This window comes from Natrix helvetica, assembly GCF_964273705.1.
Source record: "Natrix helvetica genome assembly, chromosome: 6".
In the NCBI taxonomy this organism is placed as follows: domain Eukaryota; kingdom Metazoa; phylum Chordata; class Lepidosauria; order Squamata; family Natricidae; genus Natrix; species Natrix helvetica.
Window position 1 is genome coordinate 5,251,648 of NC_138553.1, and position 17,081 is coordinate 5,268,728.

Below are 17,081 nucleotides of genomic sequence, written 5' to 3' on the forward strand. Positions count from 1 at the left end.
TTTAAGATTTCAGCCCTTGTCTCTTGGCTATTCCACAACCCTCTTCTGATTTGCCGATGGTATATCACATCCCGTGCTTTGATTCCCTCTCACACCTGATTTAATAGCAAACCACGATGTTCTTGGTAGCTGTGGTTTGCCGTTAAACCACTAGAGAAAGTGCAATTTGTTGCTAAATCAGAAGTGGGAGAAGACGAAGGGGGACAACACAGCTTGTTCAGTTAGCTCGAAATCACAAGTGTGGTTTTTTGTGTGAACCAGGTCAGGTGTGGTAGCACTTGGTTGTGTGTTTGAAGTAGGGGCAAGCCAGTAGTAGCTAATGATCAAATTTAAAAACTAGAACCTGGATAGGCCAATGGTCCACCTTGGTGTAAAAGGTAAGTCCTTATATTATTATTTTTTAAGTTTTATATTTTTTATTCTCTTACACAGAATTATAGGTATGCATTCACATAGTTGTTATTCTTCTTTACATTTGTCATTCTTATGCATTTGTTATTCCATTTATACAGTTTGGCTTGCTTTATTTATCACCACTTCCGCTTGTTTTAACACTAACTTATTTTCCCTTTATTTTCTCCCTCCCTCCCTTCTCTACTTCCTTTCTTCCTCCTCTCCTTCCCCTTCCTTCTTCCCTTACCTCTCCTCTACTCCTCTTCCCCTTCCTACCCTCTCTCCTTCCCTCTTTCTTCCTTCTCTCCTCTCCTTCTCTCTCCCTTTCTTTTTCTGTTGTTATAGGTGTCTCTTTCAAATCTCAATGATTTGAGATGGTATTTCCACAAACCTGAATATAGTTTAGTATCATTTCTTATTCCTACCTTCGCTAACCTAGCCTAACTATGTTTTTTTCCCCTTTATATCTCACTCTTGAATATATACTTATATATTTAGTACCTTTTTTTCTGTTTCCCCCCTCTAAATCCTTATATTCTTTGAGCCCCTGAAATAATTGAATGATAGGACTGGAAAGGGACCTTGGAGGTCTTGTAGTCCAACCCCATGCCCAAGCCAGGAGACTCTATACCATCTCAGACAAATGATTATCCAGGTTTTTCTTGAAAAACCCCAGCAATGGAGCACCTACAACTCCAGGAGGGAAAGCTATTCCATTGGTTAATAAAGAAGATTCTGTCCTTTATTGAACTCTAGGAAATGTTTTTTTTTGTTGTTGTTCAATGATACCTCTTGAATTACATCACATTATCTCTTCATTTGTGACACCCGTAAGGGGCTAGCTTGGCACTATTCACAGTTAAGTCAGCTACAAGTTAGTCAATCACATTTGCAGCCTGAGGTTAAACAGCAAGCCAGCTTCTGTTGTTGATTAATTGTCCCGTTATGTTCTGCGGATCCAGAAAACCAGAATTAATTGAGTAAATTACAATTATTTTACGCCGCAAGCCTATTGCCTTAATACCACATTACTTCCCACACTAGCAGGAATGTCCCCATGGTTGTTTTCACAGCATACAAGCCCATGGTTATCCTGGTTTATTTGGTCAATTGTCAGAATTGCTATTATCTCGTGTAAACAATTCACACTAGTTTGCATAATGCGATAAGATTGTGATTTATTTTGTGGTGTGGTATGCGTGTTGGTAAAGGGTGACAATCTCAGAAGATTGGGGAAGAATACAAAATCTTAAACTTAGCTTATCAAGTAAAAGAAATCAAATTCTGGGTGATTTGAAGCCAAGCAGGATCAAAGTAAAATCTTTGGCTAAAAATCATTTTTTTAAAAAACCCATTAGAATAAAACTTTTTACAGCAGGATTAAAAATAACGACGGATGGGGGCAAGCTGTCGCTTGGAAGGAAATGCTTTGAGAACAAATGATTTCACACTAGCTTAGGAGAGCAATGTTTTTCAAACTTGGCAACTTTAAAGATGGGCGGACTTCAGCTCCCAGAATTCCTCATGAGGGCTGGGGAATTCTGGGACTTGAAGTCCACCCAATCTTAAAAGTTGCCGAGATGGGAAAATTACTATTCTAGAATAACATTATGCTACTACTTCATCTCAGAAAGCTATGCAGGATCAGACTGGGGTAAGTGCTTGGATGGGAGACCACTAGGAAAGTCATTGTTCACGCACACTGGCAATTTATAATTCCAAACTCTGAAAATAAACACTGCGTCGCAAAACTTCCCATCTGGGATAGGCAGACGTGGCTGGCTGCTGATGTTGCAAATACGTCCTCAGATGTAAGCTGTTATAGTAAAGCTGCTACTTGCAATTGACTAATGGTGAAATTGTCAATGCCCGCTGAAGTTCCAAGGTAAAGGTTCCCCTCGCACATGCGTGCCAGTCGTTCCCAGACTCTAGAGGGCGGTGCGCATCTCTGTTTCAAAGCCAAAGAACCAGCGCTATCCGAAGACGTCTCCGTGGTCACGTGGCCGGCATGAGTCAACGCCGAAGGCGCACCGAACGCTGTTCCCTTCCCACCAAAGATGGTCCCTATTTTTCTACTCGCATTTTTTACATGCTTTCGAACTGCTAGGTTGACAGAAGCTGGGACAAGTATACGGGAGCTCACTCCGTTATGCAGTGCTAGGGATTCGAACTGCCGAACTGTCAGCCATTCTGATCTACAAGCTCAGCATCTTAGCCACTGAGCAACCTGATGTTCCAAATGGATACTGCAATTGTTTCAGGATTGCACCGAAGGCGTCCATTACTATTGGCTTTCTTTTTATTTACTACTGAGGTGTTTCTTTCCTATGTTGGAATCCGGTTCAAAAATATGCACGGGGGGGGGGGGGGGGGGAACAATAATGGAATTATATATGTATACATTTAAAAGGAGGATGTATGTAAAATTCTTAATATGGGAGATGATTAGTGGAATAAGATGATTAATACCACCAATATTAAATTGAGTCTGCTCAGATCCTGAAATGCACCATGTAAAGCTAAGTGGAAAGAGCGGAAGGGAAGAGGGAAGGAGGGGGGAAGAAAGGAGGGGAAGAGGGGGTAGGAGAGAGGGAAGTAGAGGGGAGGAAAAGAGTAGGAGAGAGAGGAGTGGAAAGAGGAGAAGGCGAGAGGAAGGGGAAGTAGAAAACAGAAAGGAGAGGAGGGAAGGAAGGAAGGAGGGAGGGGGGAGGAGAGAGGGAGAGGAGGTATGATTGTTGTAGAACTAAGTATAATGTGTATGGAAAGCAGAAGAGCAAATGAGAGTTGTTGTGGGTAGATGGTGAGAGGAACTGATACAATATTGGATAAAATAATAATAGTGTTTAAGATGTAAGGCAGAGGTGTCCAAACCTGGCAACTTTTAAGACTTGTGGACTTCAACTCCCAGAATTCTCCAGCCAGTTTGTATTCTCAGTGCAGAGGTCTTCAAACTTGGCAACTTTAAGACTTGTGGACTTCAACTCCCAGAATTCTCCAGCCAGTTTGTATTCTCAGTGCAGAGGTCTTCAAACTTGGCAACTTTAAGACTTGTGGACTTCAACTCCCAGAATTCTCCAGCCAGATTGTATTCTCAGTGCAGAGGTCTTCAAACTTGGCAACTTTAAGACTTGTGGACTTAATGGCTGGCTGGGGAATTCTGGGAGTTGAAGTCCACAAGTCTTAAAGTTGTCAAGTTTGGACACCCCTGAAGTAAGGGATACTTATATGAAAAAAATTTTTTAAAAAAGAGTTGCATTTCTTCCTTTCTTCGGTTCCTCCGATCCACGAGAGACAGCATCCTCGGCTACACAACACAACACAACACAACACAACACACACCTATCTACCTTGCAGAAATCTCTCCCTCTGCCTGGCGCAGCGGAGAAAACCAGGCAGGGAGGGGAGGGGGGGGAAAGGATCCCCGAGTTTGCGCGCACCTGGGCGGGGCGCAAAGCCCCGCGCGCGCTCTCGCCGCGCGATCCAAAAGCGGTGACGCTGCTCGAAAGAATTGGCCAAATTTGTCGGTTTCCTTCCCGGCCGCTCCGGTTTCCTAGCTAGGCGGGTTGCGCAAGAAAGGGAGCGGCCGGCCCGAATCCAGCGCCGACCCCGAAGGGCAAAAGCCAGCGGTGGGCTCCACGCGCCACGCTTTAAGCCATCATGCCTCTCCGGAAAGGTAAGGCGCTCTCTCTCACACCTGGGCAAGTGGGGGGGGGGGGCTTTTCTGCTGGGGGTGGGGGGGGGGGCTGTTTCCCCGGCGAGGAGTAAATGAAATCCTGAGTTTCGAGGGCTTTTGACTTCTTGGCTCTTCGGTCCCGAGTCCGTAAAAAACGCGGCTGGGCTTCGTGCGCGGAATTGACTTCCTTCCTTCCCTCCCTCCCTCCCTCCCTTTGCGTGGCGTCGGCATTGGATTTGGAGCTGCGGGGCGGGCAGTGGGCACTTTCTCTGAACCGAAAGGGAAAGTTCCTTCCTCTTCCTTCAAGCAAAACAAGGCAGAAGCCCGTAAAACTCAAGTCGTTGGCTCTCTCTCTCTCTTTCATCCTTTCTCTCTCTCTCTCTTCCTTCCACGTTCTCTTTCTCTTCCTCCTTTTTCTTTGCCTTTCCCTACTCTCTCTTCCTTCACCTTTTTCTCTTTCTCTCTCTTCCTCATTTTTCTGTCTCTCTTCCTTCCTCCCCCTTCCTCTCTTCCTTTTTCTCTCTTCTCTCTTTTCCTTCACCTTTTTTCTTTCTCTCTCACTTCATTTTTCTCTCTCTCTCTCTCCCTTCCTCTCTCTTCCTTTTTCTCTCTCTTCCTCTCGCTTTTCCTTCACCTTTTTTCTTTCTCTCTCTTCCTCATTTTTCTGTCTCTCTTCCTTCCTCCCCCTTCCTCTCTTCCTTTTTCTCTTTCTCTCTCTTTCCTTCACCTTTTTTTCTTTCTCTCTTCATTTTCTCTCTCTTCTTCATCTCTCTCTCCCTTCCTTTTTCACTCTCTTCCCCCTCTCTTTTTCCTTCACCTTTTTTTCTTTCTCTCTCACTTCCTCATTTTTCTGTCTCTCTCTCCCTTCCTCTCTCTCTTCCTTTTTCTCTCTTCCTCTCGCTTTTCCTTCACCTTTTTTCTTTCTCTCTCTCCTCATTTTCTCTCTCTTGTCCTCATTTTTCTATCTGCCTCTTCCTTCCTCTCTCTCTTCCTTTCTCTCTCTCTCTCTCTCTTCCTTCCTTTTTTTCTTTCCCTCTTCCTCATTTCTCTCTCTCTCTCTTCCTCATTGTCCCCCCCCCCTCTCTCTCTCTCCCTGCCTCAGATAGAAAGTCCATTCAGAAGAGGTTTCCAGTATTTCTAGCAGGACAGTCAGATTCCGTAAGAGCTTTGTTCCCTATGCCTGCGATGGTGAATCTATAACATGCATGACACAGGTGACACATGGAGCCATATTTGCTGGCAAGCCAGGCCTCAGCTCCCGCACATCTTTCGGCCTTCTGGAGGACCAGGGGAGGCCGTTTTCCCCTCCCCAGGTGTCAGGAAAGCCCCTGGAGCCTAGGCAAAAACTCTTCCACCCCCCTTGCGGGATGGTGCACACACAGATGCAGGGTGTGTGTGTGTCACACACGCAGGTGGGTGGAGCGCATTCCATTGTGGATCTGGGCACGCGCAAGCACAATTTTGGCACACCTTTACAAAAGGTTTGGCTTTCACTGCCCTATGCCATCCGTCTGGTAAACTTGCAAGATTCATTTTTCTCACTGTGTACATGTATACAATACAATACAATAGCAGAGTTGGAAGGGACCTTGGAGGTCTTCTAGTCCAACCCCCTGCAGGAAACCTTATACCATTTCAGACAAATGGCTATCCAACATCTTCTTAAAAACTTCCAGTGTTGGGGCATTCACGACTTCTGGAGGCAAGCTGTTCCACTGATTCATTGTTCTAACTGTCAGGAAGTTTCTCCTCAGTTCTAAGTTGCTTCTCCCCTTGATTAGTTTCCACCCATTGCTTCTTGTTCTACCCTCAGGTGCCTTGGAAAATAGTTTGACTCCCTCTTCTTTGTGGCAACCCCTGAGATATTGGAAGACTGCTATCATGTCTCCCCTAGTCCTTCTTTCTCTTAAACTAAACATACCCAGTTCCTGCAACCGTTCTTCATATGTTTTAGCTTCCAGTCCCCTAATCCTCTCTGTTGCTCTTCTCTGCACTCTTTCTAGAGTCTCCACATCTTTTTACATTGTGGCGACCAGAACTGAATGCCGTATTCCAAGTGTGGCCTTACCAAGGCCTTATAAAGTGGTATTAACACTTCACGTGATCTTGATTCTCTCCCTCTGTTGATGCAGCCTAGAACTGTGTTGGCTTTTTTGGCAGCTGCTGCACACGGCTGGCTCCTATTTAAATGGTTGTCCACTAGAACTCCCAGATCCCTCTCACAGTTACTACTGTTGAGCAAGGCACCATCTATACTGTACCTGTGCATACATCCGGACTAGACTGTGTTGTTTCTCCATGTCATATAATATATGTGGGTACGTGCATCATTTTGTATTTCTCTTGTCATGTTTTGTTTATTTCGGAAGTAGAGGTCTTTTGAGAGCTGAATGCAACAAAATTTCATTTTAATGTATACTGATAAGTGTACAATAAACGGGGACAATAAACTACAATAAAAGGGACAATAAACTATTCTATTCTTTCTTTCTTTCTTTCTTTTTTTCTTTGTCTTTCTCCTATCCATCCACCTATCCAACCATCCATCTTTTCTACCTATCGTGGCTAGATTTCTAGATGCAGGGAGGGAGGCCCATTTTGTCAAATGCAAATTAGTCCCTGAGAGAGAATCGCCGTTGAGCTCCAAATTTTATGTTGCTAAATGAAAACATTGGTGAGGTGCCGTTTTATGACTTTTCTTACCACTGTTGCTCAGTGCATTGGTTCAGTTATTAACAGGCTTGTTAAGCGAATCTGGATTCTGCACCAACTTTGATGCTTGTCCGGAGATTTCAAAAGCGGATCAGGTGACCCCGGGACTCTGCAACCGTCATAAATATGAATCAGTTGCCAAGGGTCTGAATTTTGATCATGTGACTGTGGGAATGCTGCAAAGGACATATATATATATATATCAAAGTCATCGGTCAGTTTTTTTCAGTACGCTTGTCACTTTGAACCTAAATGAATGGTTGTAAGTTGAGCATTACCTGTAACTCGTGGACCTCTTCCTGCAACCTGGAGGGGAATGTTGATAATAAAGTTAGAGCTTCCTGATGCTCTGCATGGAGTAGAATAGTGTTTTTTAACCCTGCACGAACTTACTTAAAGCTCTTTTTCAGCCTCTGCAGTTTATCTTTTAACACAGAAATAAAAAGGCATTTTCACAAATGCAAGCTTCCCCCCCACCCCAGTGCCTATGAAACCATAACAGGAAGCAACACGTCCATGCCCCAAGTTTGTTCTGCATTCGGTTCTCACTCTTGCTGCTCAAAACACACACGAAAATTCATTTCATTACCCGTTAACTGGATGTCGTCTAATGTCAGTTAGGCCTTGGTTGCAAAATGGTATTACATTTTCCTGAGAAATATGAGCTGCAATTAAGACGTACAGGTAGTCCTCGGATGTACGGCTGCAACTAGGAACGGAATTTCCGTTACTAAGCGAGTTGGTGGTGAAGTGAGTTACGCCTTTTTTTTTTTGCCAAGGCTCAGGAATTCTGGGAGTTGAAGTCCAAAGCTTAAAAAGGGGTCATAGGTATCCTAATCTAGATGGATTTCCTTTGTTTCAGAGTGTGTTACAGTGTGGCTCCTATTTTGACACAACCGAGAAGCAAAATACAGTACACAGTGGATTATCTACATGTATGTAGATACGCACACACACACGTACTAAAAATGTGAGTTACATTATGAACAGCCGTTCGCCAGTTCCAGTCAAGGATTCTATATGCAGTGATCAATGTCTGCCATAGAGTGATCAATGCGCAAATGGTAAGAATTATCACACGCGCAATGGCCAAATCGATTAACATTGTATAAAGGCAGGTATCGCTTTAATGGCTTTCACACTCTGACGATGTTAGCAATGGCTTACGAAAGCTCAGTGAGCAATATATTTTAAAAGTTCCAGAGATCATAATGTCTGCTTCTTTTATATATACATATATACATACATTCATGTACTAAGCCAGTGATGGCGAACCTATGGCACGCCTGGCCAGCTGAGTTCACACTTTTTAAAAGCCATTTTTCGCCCTCCCCAGGCTCCAGAGGCTTTATAGGAGCCTGGGGAGGACGAAAAGAGCCTCCCTCACCCCCGCGCGGAAGCCCTCCGGAGGCTTCATGAGCTTCCCTGAAGCCTCCGGAGCGCAAAATACCAGCTCTATGGGCAAACCGGAAGTTCGGGAACGGACTTCCTGTTTGCTCGGAGGGTTGTTTTGACTGCTCCAGAGGCTTCAGGAAAGCCTCTTGGAGGTCCCTCAAGCCTTTGGAGCGAAGGGGCGTTTTGAGCACTCCGAAGGCTTCAGGGAAGTCTCTTGGAGGTCCCTAAAGCCTTCGGAGAGCTTAAAGCGACCCTCCGAGCAAACCGGAAGTGACTTCCGGTTTGCTTGGAGGGTCGTTTTGACTGCTTCTGAGGCTTCAGGGAAGCCTCCTGAAGGTCCCTGAAGCCTCCGGAGGGCTTCCGGGGGGGGGCGGGAGGCTGTTTTCACCCTCCCCAGGCTCCTATAAAGCCTCTGGAGCCTGGGGAGGGCGAAAAAAGCATGGAAAATGGGGGGGGGTGCGCCTGTAGTGCGTGCGTGTGCACTAGGTGTGCGCATTGCATTATGGGTGCGGCACGTTTCCACACGACCTCCCTGCGCTCCCCCCACTTATGGCACGCAAGACAAAAAAGGTTCGCCATCGCTGTACTAGGCAAAACCAGGCAATCAATTAATGTTCAACTATAACAGGGAAGCACACAAAGAGAGACCCTCACATGGCCTCCCTTGTATAGACCACTTCTTAAAGCGGCAGTAACCCTGACGACTCATTCTCATTTCATCGGTTTACAGCCTCACAGCAGCTGGTCAGCTATTAAACCATCATTGCCTCAACACTTCGGTATAATTCTCTGGTTTTAAGGAAATGGTTCTTTCTTTCTACTTTATTTTTACTTTACTTTTAAAACCTGGAAGCTTGCTTTCCTACCTAGTCTTTTCTCCCACCACCTGTGGGTCAGTTCAGACTTCTGGTTTTTGTCTTCATTGAAGTAAAACAAGTAGGGGGTCTCTCTTTCCCCTGCTGGAGGACATAATTAGATCACTAGACAAGAGGGTTTAAATTTTAAAAGGTGTATTAGAGGCCTTGGTGGTCTCTGAGCTTGGTCGTTTCCTTGCAGACATTTCATTACCAAGCTAGGTTACATCATCAGTGTGTTTGTCCCCATTTGGAAACCTTTCTTCTAAAATAATAGAGGGGGAAAAATATATATATATATATTTGCTTACTGTTTTTCTGTCACATACACCCGCTCTTCCTCCGGCACACTCAACAATTTTTGGCGCAACAGCTAATCAGAAGCCCTGTTGTTGAAATTTTCTTTACATTTCCCCTTGCTTGACTCATGCTGGCTGGGGTTCCCTGTTCAGACAAGCCGCCTGTAATGTTGACAAACACACTCTTTTGGTATGTGCTAATATTAGACGTGCGCATGAACGGGTCCTCACCCAGCCATACCGATTACGAAATTCCTTTCTCCGCTCACAGTACAGGTTGGGTGGGCTGCTCTGGGTTATCCTGGATTCGGGCGATTCTCTAGGAAAGATTCTGCATGCTTCGGCGAACCCCCAAATCCCACTCCTGGCTGGCCCCGCCCCACCCACCCCTCCCAGGAGTCTCTCCGTGGGCCATTTTGGATACATCCTCCCAGTGTGCCAAGCTCGTATGTGCTCTGAGAAGCAAAGACAATGGGGAAGCCACATTCACTTAACAACTGTGTTACTAACTTAACCACTGCAGTGACTCACTTAACAACCGTTGCAGAAAAGGTCGTAAAATGGGGCAAAACTCCCCGCGTTGGAGAATGATTCATTTCTTGAGATGTGACTCAGCCTAAGTTAACTTTGGCTGGGGAATTCTGGGAGTTGAAGTCCACAACATCTAAAAGTGACCAAGGTTGAGACTCATTGGGCTATAGACAAAGGAGGAAACGACAAAAACAAAAAATCACATTTTTGGCTGGTGTTTTTATTTTCTTTTTCTTAAAAACAAGCAAATGCAATGTTGCTCTTCAACGCCTCTTGATCTTGGGAGGGGAAAACACCCAGGCAAATAAAAACTAAGGCTTGAATCCGGCTTTAAAGTTAACACTAAGCCTCAATGGCTCACTGGGTAAGACACTGAGCTTGTCGAGCCGAAAGGTCGGCAGTTCGACGGTTCGAATCCCTAGCGCCGCGTGCTGGAGGGAGCTCCCGTTACTCGTCCCAGCTTCTGCCAACCTAGCAGTTCAAAAGCATGTGGAAGTGCAAGTAGAAAAATAGGAACCACCTTTGGTGGGAAGGGAACAGCCTTCCATGAGCCTTCGGCGTTTAGTCATGCCGGCCACATGACCTCAGAGACGTCTTCGGACAGCGCTGGCTCTTCGGCTTTGAAATGGAGTTGAGTACCGCCCCCTAGAGTCAGGAATGACTAGGACGTATGTGTGAGGGGAACCTTTGCCTTTATGCCTCAACCCATCACTCAAAGGCCTCCAAGGTCCCTTCCAGCTCATTCATTCTAAGGCTGCAAGAAAATGAAGAATTTCTCCTTCTTTGGCTGCCTGCAGATGTGCGGACTTCAACTCCCAGAATCCCCCTGGCTAGCGTTCCCCCCCCCCGCAGAAGTTCGCCAAGCGCTGCAAAACCCTGCGGATCTGGGCTGCAATCTTGACGGCGGCCGCTAGAGGGCAGCATTCTGGTTTCTCCTTTGCCGCCCTCTAGTGGCTGCTCCCGCCCCAGTAAGGGCTTCCCCCACCTGCCACTTGTTTATGCCACCTGTTCCAAGGGCCAGGCAAATGGAGAACACCAAGATCTTTTGGGCTGGGGTTTGCTCTCTAAGCTTGTTTCAATTTAGTTTCTGAACGCCGCGTTACCAGAAGTAGGTAACGTCATCATCAAGGTTTTGTGATCCTATTCTCCTACATGTCTTGCGTGCCAATTAGGTCAGTTGGCCGTGCGATGCGTTGTTCCTTCGGAGCTATATTTCAAATTAACACCGAGAAATGCCTGGCAGACGCTGTCGCAACCAACAAACCCACCTGCTGCTGCCATTCCAGTCCGGTCAACCTTTCCCCTGCATGGCACAGTTCCTATACAATGAAATGCAATTTTTTTACTACCAGTTCTACGGGCGTGGCTTGGTGGGCGGGGTGTGGATTGGTGGATGTGGATTGGTGGGCGTAGCAGGGGAAGGATACTGCAAAATCCCCATTTCCTCCCCACTCTGGGGCCAGCCAGAGGTGGCATTTGCCGATTCGCCAAACTACTCAAAATTTCTGCTACCGGTTCTGCAAACTACTCAAAGTTTACGCTACCGGTTCTCCAGAACCTGCTCGATTTCACCCCGGCTGTACAGTACTTTTGCAAACCAGATCAACAGCTGTGGGTGAAAAAGAATCTATCGGCTGGCATTACAGGCGGGGGAAAGCCCTTACCTGGGGCGGGAGCTGCCACTCGAGGGCAGCAAAGGAGCAACCAGAATGCCACCTTCTAGCAGCCGCGGTCAAATTGCGGCCCAGATCCACGGGATTTTGCAGCGCTTGGCCCATGGAGCAACGCTGGCCGGGGGGGGGGGATTCTGGGAGTTGAAGTCCGCAGATCTGCAAGCAGCCAAAGAAGGAGAAATTCTTCCTCTCCTTCTATCGCAGCCTTACAGTCTGTAGAGATACGGTCATCCAGGTCAAAAAAAAGCCAAAGGTGCTTTTTTTTCCCAAGAGGCCTCTGGACTTGTTTTTTCTTTTGAAGTGGTTTCGCTTCCCATCCAAGAAGCTTCTTTAGTTCTGACCGGATAGAGAGGAATGGAAGAATCAAGATCACGTGAAGTTTTAATGCCACTTTATAAGGCCTTGGTAAGGCCACACTTGGAATATGGCATCCAGTTCTGGTCACCACGATGTAGAAAAGATATGGAGACTCTAGAAAGAGTGCAGAGAAGAGCAACAAAGATGATGAGGGGACTGGAGACTAAAACATATGAAGAACGGTTGCAGGAACTGGGGATGTTTAGCTTAACAGAAAGAAGGACTAGGGGAGACATGATAGCAGTCTTCCAATATCTCAGGGGTTGCCACAAAGAAGAGGCAGTCAAGCTATTCTCCAAGGCACCTGAGGGTAGAACAAGAAGCAATGGGTGGAAACTAATCAAGGAGAGAAGCAACTTAGAACTGAGGAGAAACTTCCTGACAGTGAGAACAATGAATCAGTGGAACAGAAGTTGCCTCCAGAAGTTGTGAATGCCCCAACACTGGAAGTCTTTAAGAAGATGTTGGATAGCTATTTGTCTGAAACGGTATAGGGTTTCCTGCCTAGGCAGGGGGTTGGACTAGAAGACCTCCAAGGTCCCTTCCAACTCTACTATTGTATTGTATTGTATTGCATTGCATTGCATTGTATAACTCTCCTGTCAAAGCGGAAGAAGCTTCTTAGAGGGGAAGCAAAACGTCTTCTGAAGAAAAACCAAGAAAATCCAGTTGCCTCTTGGGGAAAAAAAAAAGCACCTTTGGGATTCACAGATCAACAGAGTTGGAAGGGACCTTATAGGTCTCTGATGCTGAACCTATGGCACTCGTGTCACAGGTGGCATGCAGAGCCTCTCTGGGGGCATGCAAGCTGTCACCCCAGCTCAGCTCCACTGCGCATACGTGTGCGCGCTTCCCGCCGGCCAGCTGATTTTCAGGTCTCTGTCATGCGTGCGCGGGTGGGCGGGGCACATGCAGTAAATGCACATGCATGCAGGGGGAGGGGTCACGTGTACATGCGGGGTGTGTGTGGGGGATGCACACACATGCACAGAGAGGAAGAGGGCATCACCTGTGAATTGCATTAAGGGTGCGTGCTGTCACACTCACTAACTTTTGGCACACAATGACAAAAAAGTTCGCAATCGCCGTTATAGGTCATCTAGTCCAACATCCACTCCCCACCCCGCCCAAGCAGGAGACCCTACACCATTTCTGACAAATGGCAGCCCAATCTCTTCTGGAAAGTCTCAATGATGAAGCAGCCTTAGAACCAAGGAGCTGGCAGGGACCTAAGAGGTCTTCTAGTCCAGCCCTGTGCTCAAGCAGGAGAATTTCTACTATATAGCAATGCTCTGCCGCCTCCAGGCACCACTAATGCTTCTCCCCAGGAATCTGTAGAGCAGTGTTTCTCAACCTTGGCGACTTTAAGTCCTGTGGACTTCAACTCCCAGAATCCCCCAGCCAGCTGGCTGGGGGATTCTGGGAGTTGAAGTCCACAGGACTTAAAGTCGCCAAGGTTGAGAAACACTGCTCTAATCAGTTACAGTATTTCTTCTTTCATTCATTCATTTTTTCTTTCTTTCCTTTCCTTACCTTGTAAATATCTCCATCACTACCATATTAATAAAACAGAATCCCTTTATCTTATCCGTCACAGCTTCTTTCTTTCTTCTCTCTCTTTTTTTCTCAGTCATCCAGGTTGTCCCAAAGGTGCTTTTTTTCAGGAGGCAACTGGACTTTCTTAGTTTCCACCCCCCCTTTCTTTGAAGACGTTTCTCTTCTCAATACAAATGCAATACAATAACAGAGTTGAAAGGGACCTTAGAGGTCTTCTAGTCCAACCCCCTGCCTAGGCAGGAAACCCTATACCGTTTCAGACAAATGGCTATCCAACATCTTCTTAAAGACTTCCAGTGTTGGGGCATTCACAACTTCTGGAGGCAACTTCTGTTCCACTGATTAATTGTTCTAACTGTCAGGAAATTCATCCTTCCTTCTAAGTTGCTTCTCTCCTTGATTAGTTTCCACCCATTGCTTCTTGTTCTACCCTCAGGTGCCTTGGAGAATAGTTTGACTCCCTCTTCTTTGGGGCAGCCCCTCAGATATCGGAAGACTGCTATCATGTCTCCCCTAGTCCTTCTTTTCATTAAACTAGGCATACCCAGTTCCTGCAACCGTTTCTTCATATGTTTTAGTCCCCTAATCTTTTTTGTTGCTCTTCTCTGCACTCTTTCTAGAGTCTCCAATCTTTTGTACATCGTGGTGACCAAAACTGAACGCAGGATCATCCAAGAAGCTTCCTCCGCTCTGACAAGGATAGTTCTCCCCCATCCCCACCCCGGGGCGTGCAAACCTGGGGAGGGGGAGATGCCTCCCCCTTCCTCAAATGCAACACCCCCCCCCCAAAAAAAACCCTTTTAAAGGCGGATTCGTATGGAGAGAGAGCGCAAAAGATGCGGATTCCCCGTCTCAGATAGACGAGGGATGCTCGCCTACTCGCTGGCTCCGTGCCCGCCAAGGGACCGCGCACGCGTCCGCTGCATGGCCCGATCACGTGAAAAAAGCGTGCCCCGGAGAGAGCCGCTCGCGTGTCTCCTCCGTGCCCGGAGGGATTTTTCCGAGAAAACACGCGGAGCTGATAAACAAGGCGACCGCGGGGCGTGGAGCCTTTGCACAGAGAGAAAGAGAGCACAAAAACATCTTTTGCAAAAAGGGTTTATTTGCAGCTGCTGTCTGTCTGTCTCTTGGGGGGGGGGGGGACTGGACACGTGTCTTTTAGCTCCCTGGCAGTATTAGCCAGCCAGCAACCATCCATACTTTTAAAATGCTAATTGGGTGAGGAACAATGCCTTTTTTTTTCTTGTACTACCGGTAGTAGGCTGCTGCTCAACCCCAAATAACACACACGGGGCAACAGGTTTGGCTTTTTTTTCCTACCCCGTCCAACGCTGCGAAGGCTAGGTGTGTACACAAGTCCTGCAGTTAGGACGTACCGTTCCGGGAAGCGAGGCTGTCGCCAGTTTATGAAATACGATTTATTACCAGTTTTATGAAATGGATTTATTGCACGGCCAGCGATCAACACTCCCTGCGCGCCCCCACCCCCTCCAAAGCTTTTGCAACCTGCTTGCTCCCAAACGCCATGCAACGATTTTGACCGAGGGGTTAACAATACAATACAATAGCAGAGTTGGAGGGGACCTTGGAGGTCTTCTAGTACAACCCCCTGCCTAGGCGGGAAACCCGATACCATTCCAGACAAATGGCTATCCAACATCTTCTTAAAGACTTCCAGTGTTGGGGCATTCACAACTTCTAGGAGCAAACTGTTCCACTGATTAATTGTTCTAACTGTCAGGAAGTTTCTCCTCAGTTCTAAGTTGCTTCTCTCCTTGATTAGTTTCCACCCATTGCTTCTTGTCCTGCCCTCAGGTGCTTTGGAGAATAGTTTGACTCCCTCTTCTTTGTGGCAACCCCTGAGATATTGGAAGACTGCTATCATGTCTCCCCTAGTCCTTCTTTCTCTTAAGCTAAACACACACACACACACCAAGAAAGGTCGTAAAATGGAGCAAAACGGGGCTCTTTAGCCTTTTCTTTAAAAATCACCAGTGATGGAGCCCCTACAACTATAAATGAAGGAGAGATTTCTTCGTAGTGAGAACAATGAATCAGTGGAACGACTTGCCTCCAGAAGTTGTGAATGCCCCAACACTGGAGGCTTTTAAGAAGAGATTGGACAACCGTTTGTCTGTGATGGTATGGAGGTTCCTGCTTGAGCTACAACAAGGATGCCCCAACCCTCATGCCCACCCAGAGGCTGCCTGCTTTTAAACCTTGTTAGACATTAAAGCTGTAAACCTTATTCTTTGGGTGAATAAGAATCTTAGATCATCTATCCTGCAAAGAAGAGAGAGAGGGAGGGAAGGAGAGAGAGAAGGAGAGAGAGAGGGGGGGGGGAGGCAGACACACACACACAGAGGGAGGGAGAGAGACATAGAGACAGAGAGGGACACAGAGAGGGAGAGAGACAGAGAGGGGGAGAGGGAGAGGGAGACAGAAAGAAAGACAGAGAGACAGAGATACAGAGAGAGGGAGGAGGCAGAGAGAGAGGGAGAGAGAGACAGGGGAAGAGACAGGGAGAGGCAAAGAGATACACCCCCCCCAAGAAAGGTCGTAAAATGGAGCAAAACGGGGCTCTCTAGCCTTTTCTTTAAAAATCACCAGTGATGAAGCCCTACAACTATAAATGAAGGAGAGATTTCCTCATAGTGAGAACAATGAATCAGTGGAACAGAAGTTGCCTCCAGAAGCTGTGAATGCCCCAACACTGGAGGCCTTTAAGAAGATGTTGGATAGCCATTTGAGTATAGGGTCTCTTGCTTGAGCAGAGGGTTGGACTAGAAGACCTCCAAGGTCCCTTCTGAGTCCTATTATACCCCAGATGGGAAATATTCCTGAGGCTGAACTTCTACAACAGGTTCCTCAGGTTGAAAAACAATGCGGAATTAAAACACTCTTAAATAAACCTTTTTTTAAAAAAAACTAGTGAATTCAGTGGGGTTTATATTTGCCACAAGCAGCCATGGATAGATTTGTATTGTATTCTAGCAGCCTACTACCAGTAGTACAAGCAAAAAGGCATTATTCCCCCCAATTAGCATTTTAAAAGTATTTATGGTTGCTGTCTGACTAATACTGCCAGCGAGCTAAAAGACACACACACGCACAGAGGAGGAAACAATAAAATCTTGACAAATACACACGCATGGAGACACACACGTTTTTTTAAAAGCTTCTGCAAAGCCCGAGGGCCTGAGTCACTTATGACATCACCAGGTACCCGGCTTGGGTAAAGCGGGTGGGCCGGTTGCTGTGGCAACAGCAGCCTTATGATGTCATTGGGGAAATAGCCTTGGGAAGGCAATTGATTCAGTAAACGGACAGCCGGTGGTATCATCCAGCATGGATCAGACAGGTGCTCAGGCTCCTGAGTCCGGTTGAGAGCTGACCCTAGAAAAGCTAAGCAGATTGAATCTGGTTAGTCCGGGTAGTCCTCGACTTATGATGCTTCATTTAGTGACCGTTTGAAGTTACAGCGTGATTGAATATAGTGAATTAGTGACTTTCACACTTACAACCATTGTGGCATTCCTCACGACCACACAATCAAAATTCAGACACATGGCAACTGGCTCATATTTATGACGGCGGCAGCGTCTGGAAGTCGTGTGACTGATTCATACTGATGACC

General features: G+C 46.6%; 1 protein-coding gene and 1 long non-coding RNA gene across 2 annotated transcripts in view; one reads left to right on the forward strand and one right to left on the reverse strand.

The window, feature by feature from the left end:
* Positions 1 to 64: 64 nt before the first annotated feature.
* On the reverse strand, positions 65 to 3,868 carry LOC309394659. Its single transcript, XR_014175765.1, has 2 exons — positions 3,741 to 3,868; positions 65 to 1,343 (listed from the first exon to the last, which is right to left on the reverse strand). It is a non-coding gene; the product is annotated as an uncharacterized lncRNA (long non-coding RNA).
* A 46-nt stretch (positions 3,869 to 3,914) lies between these two features.
* Positions 3,915 to 17,081, forward strand: part of PFKFB3 (6-phosphofructo-2-kinase/fructose-2,6-biphosphatase 3) — an 83,697-nt gene continuing 70,530 nt past the window's right edge. Inside the window, exon 1 of the mRNA XM_081958088.1 lies at positions 3,915 to 4,066. Coding sequence (XP_081814214.1) covers positions 4,051 to 4,066 — 16 coding nt within the window. The 5' untranslated portion in view covers positions 3,915 to 4,050. The remainder of the gene's footprint in view (positions 4,067 to 17,081) is intronic.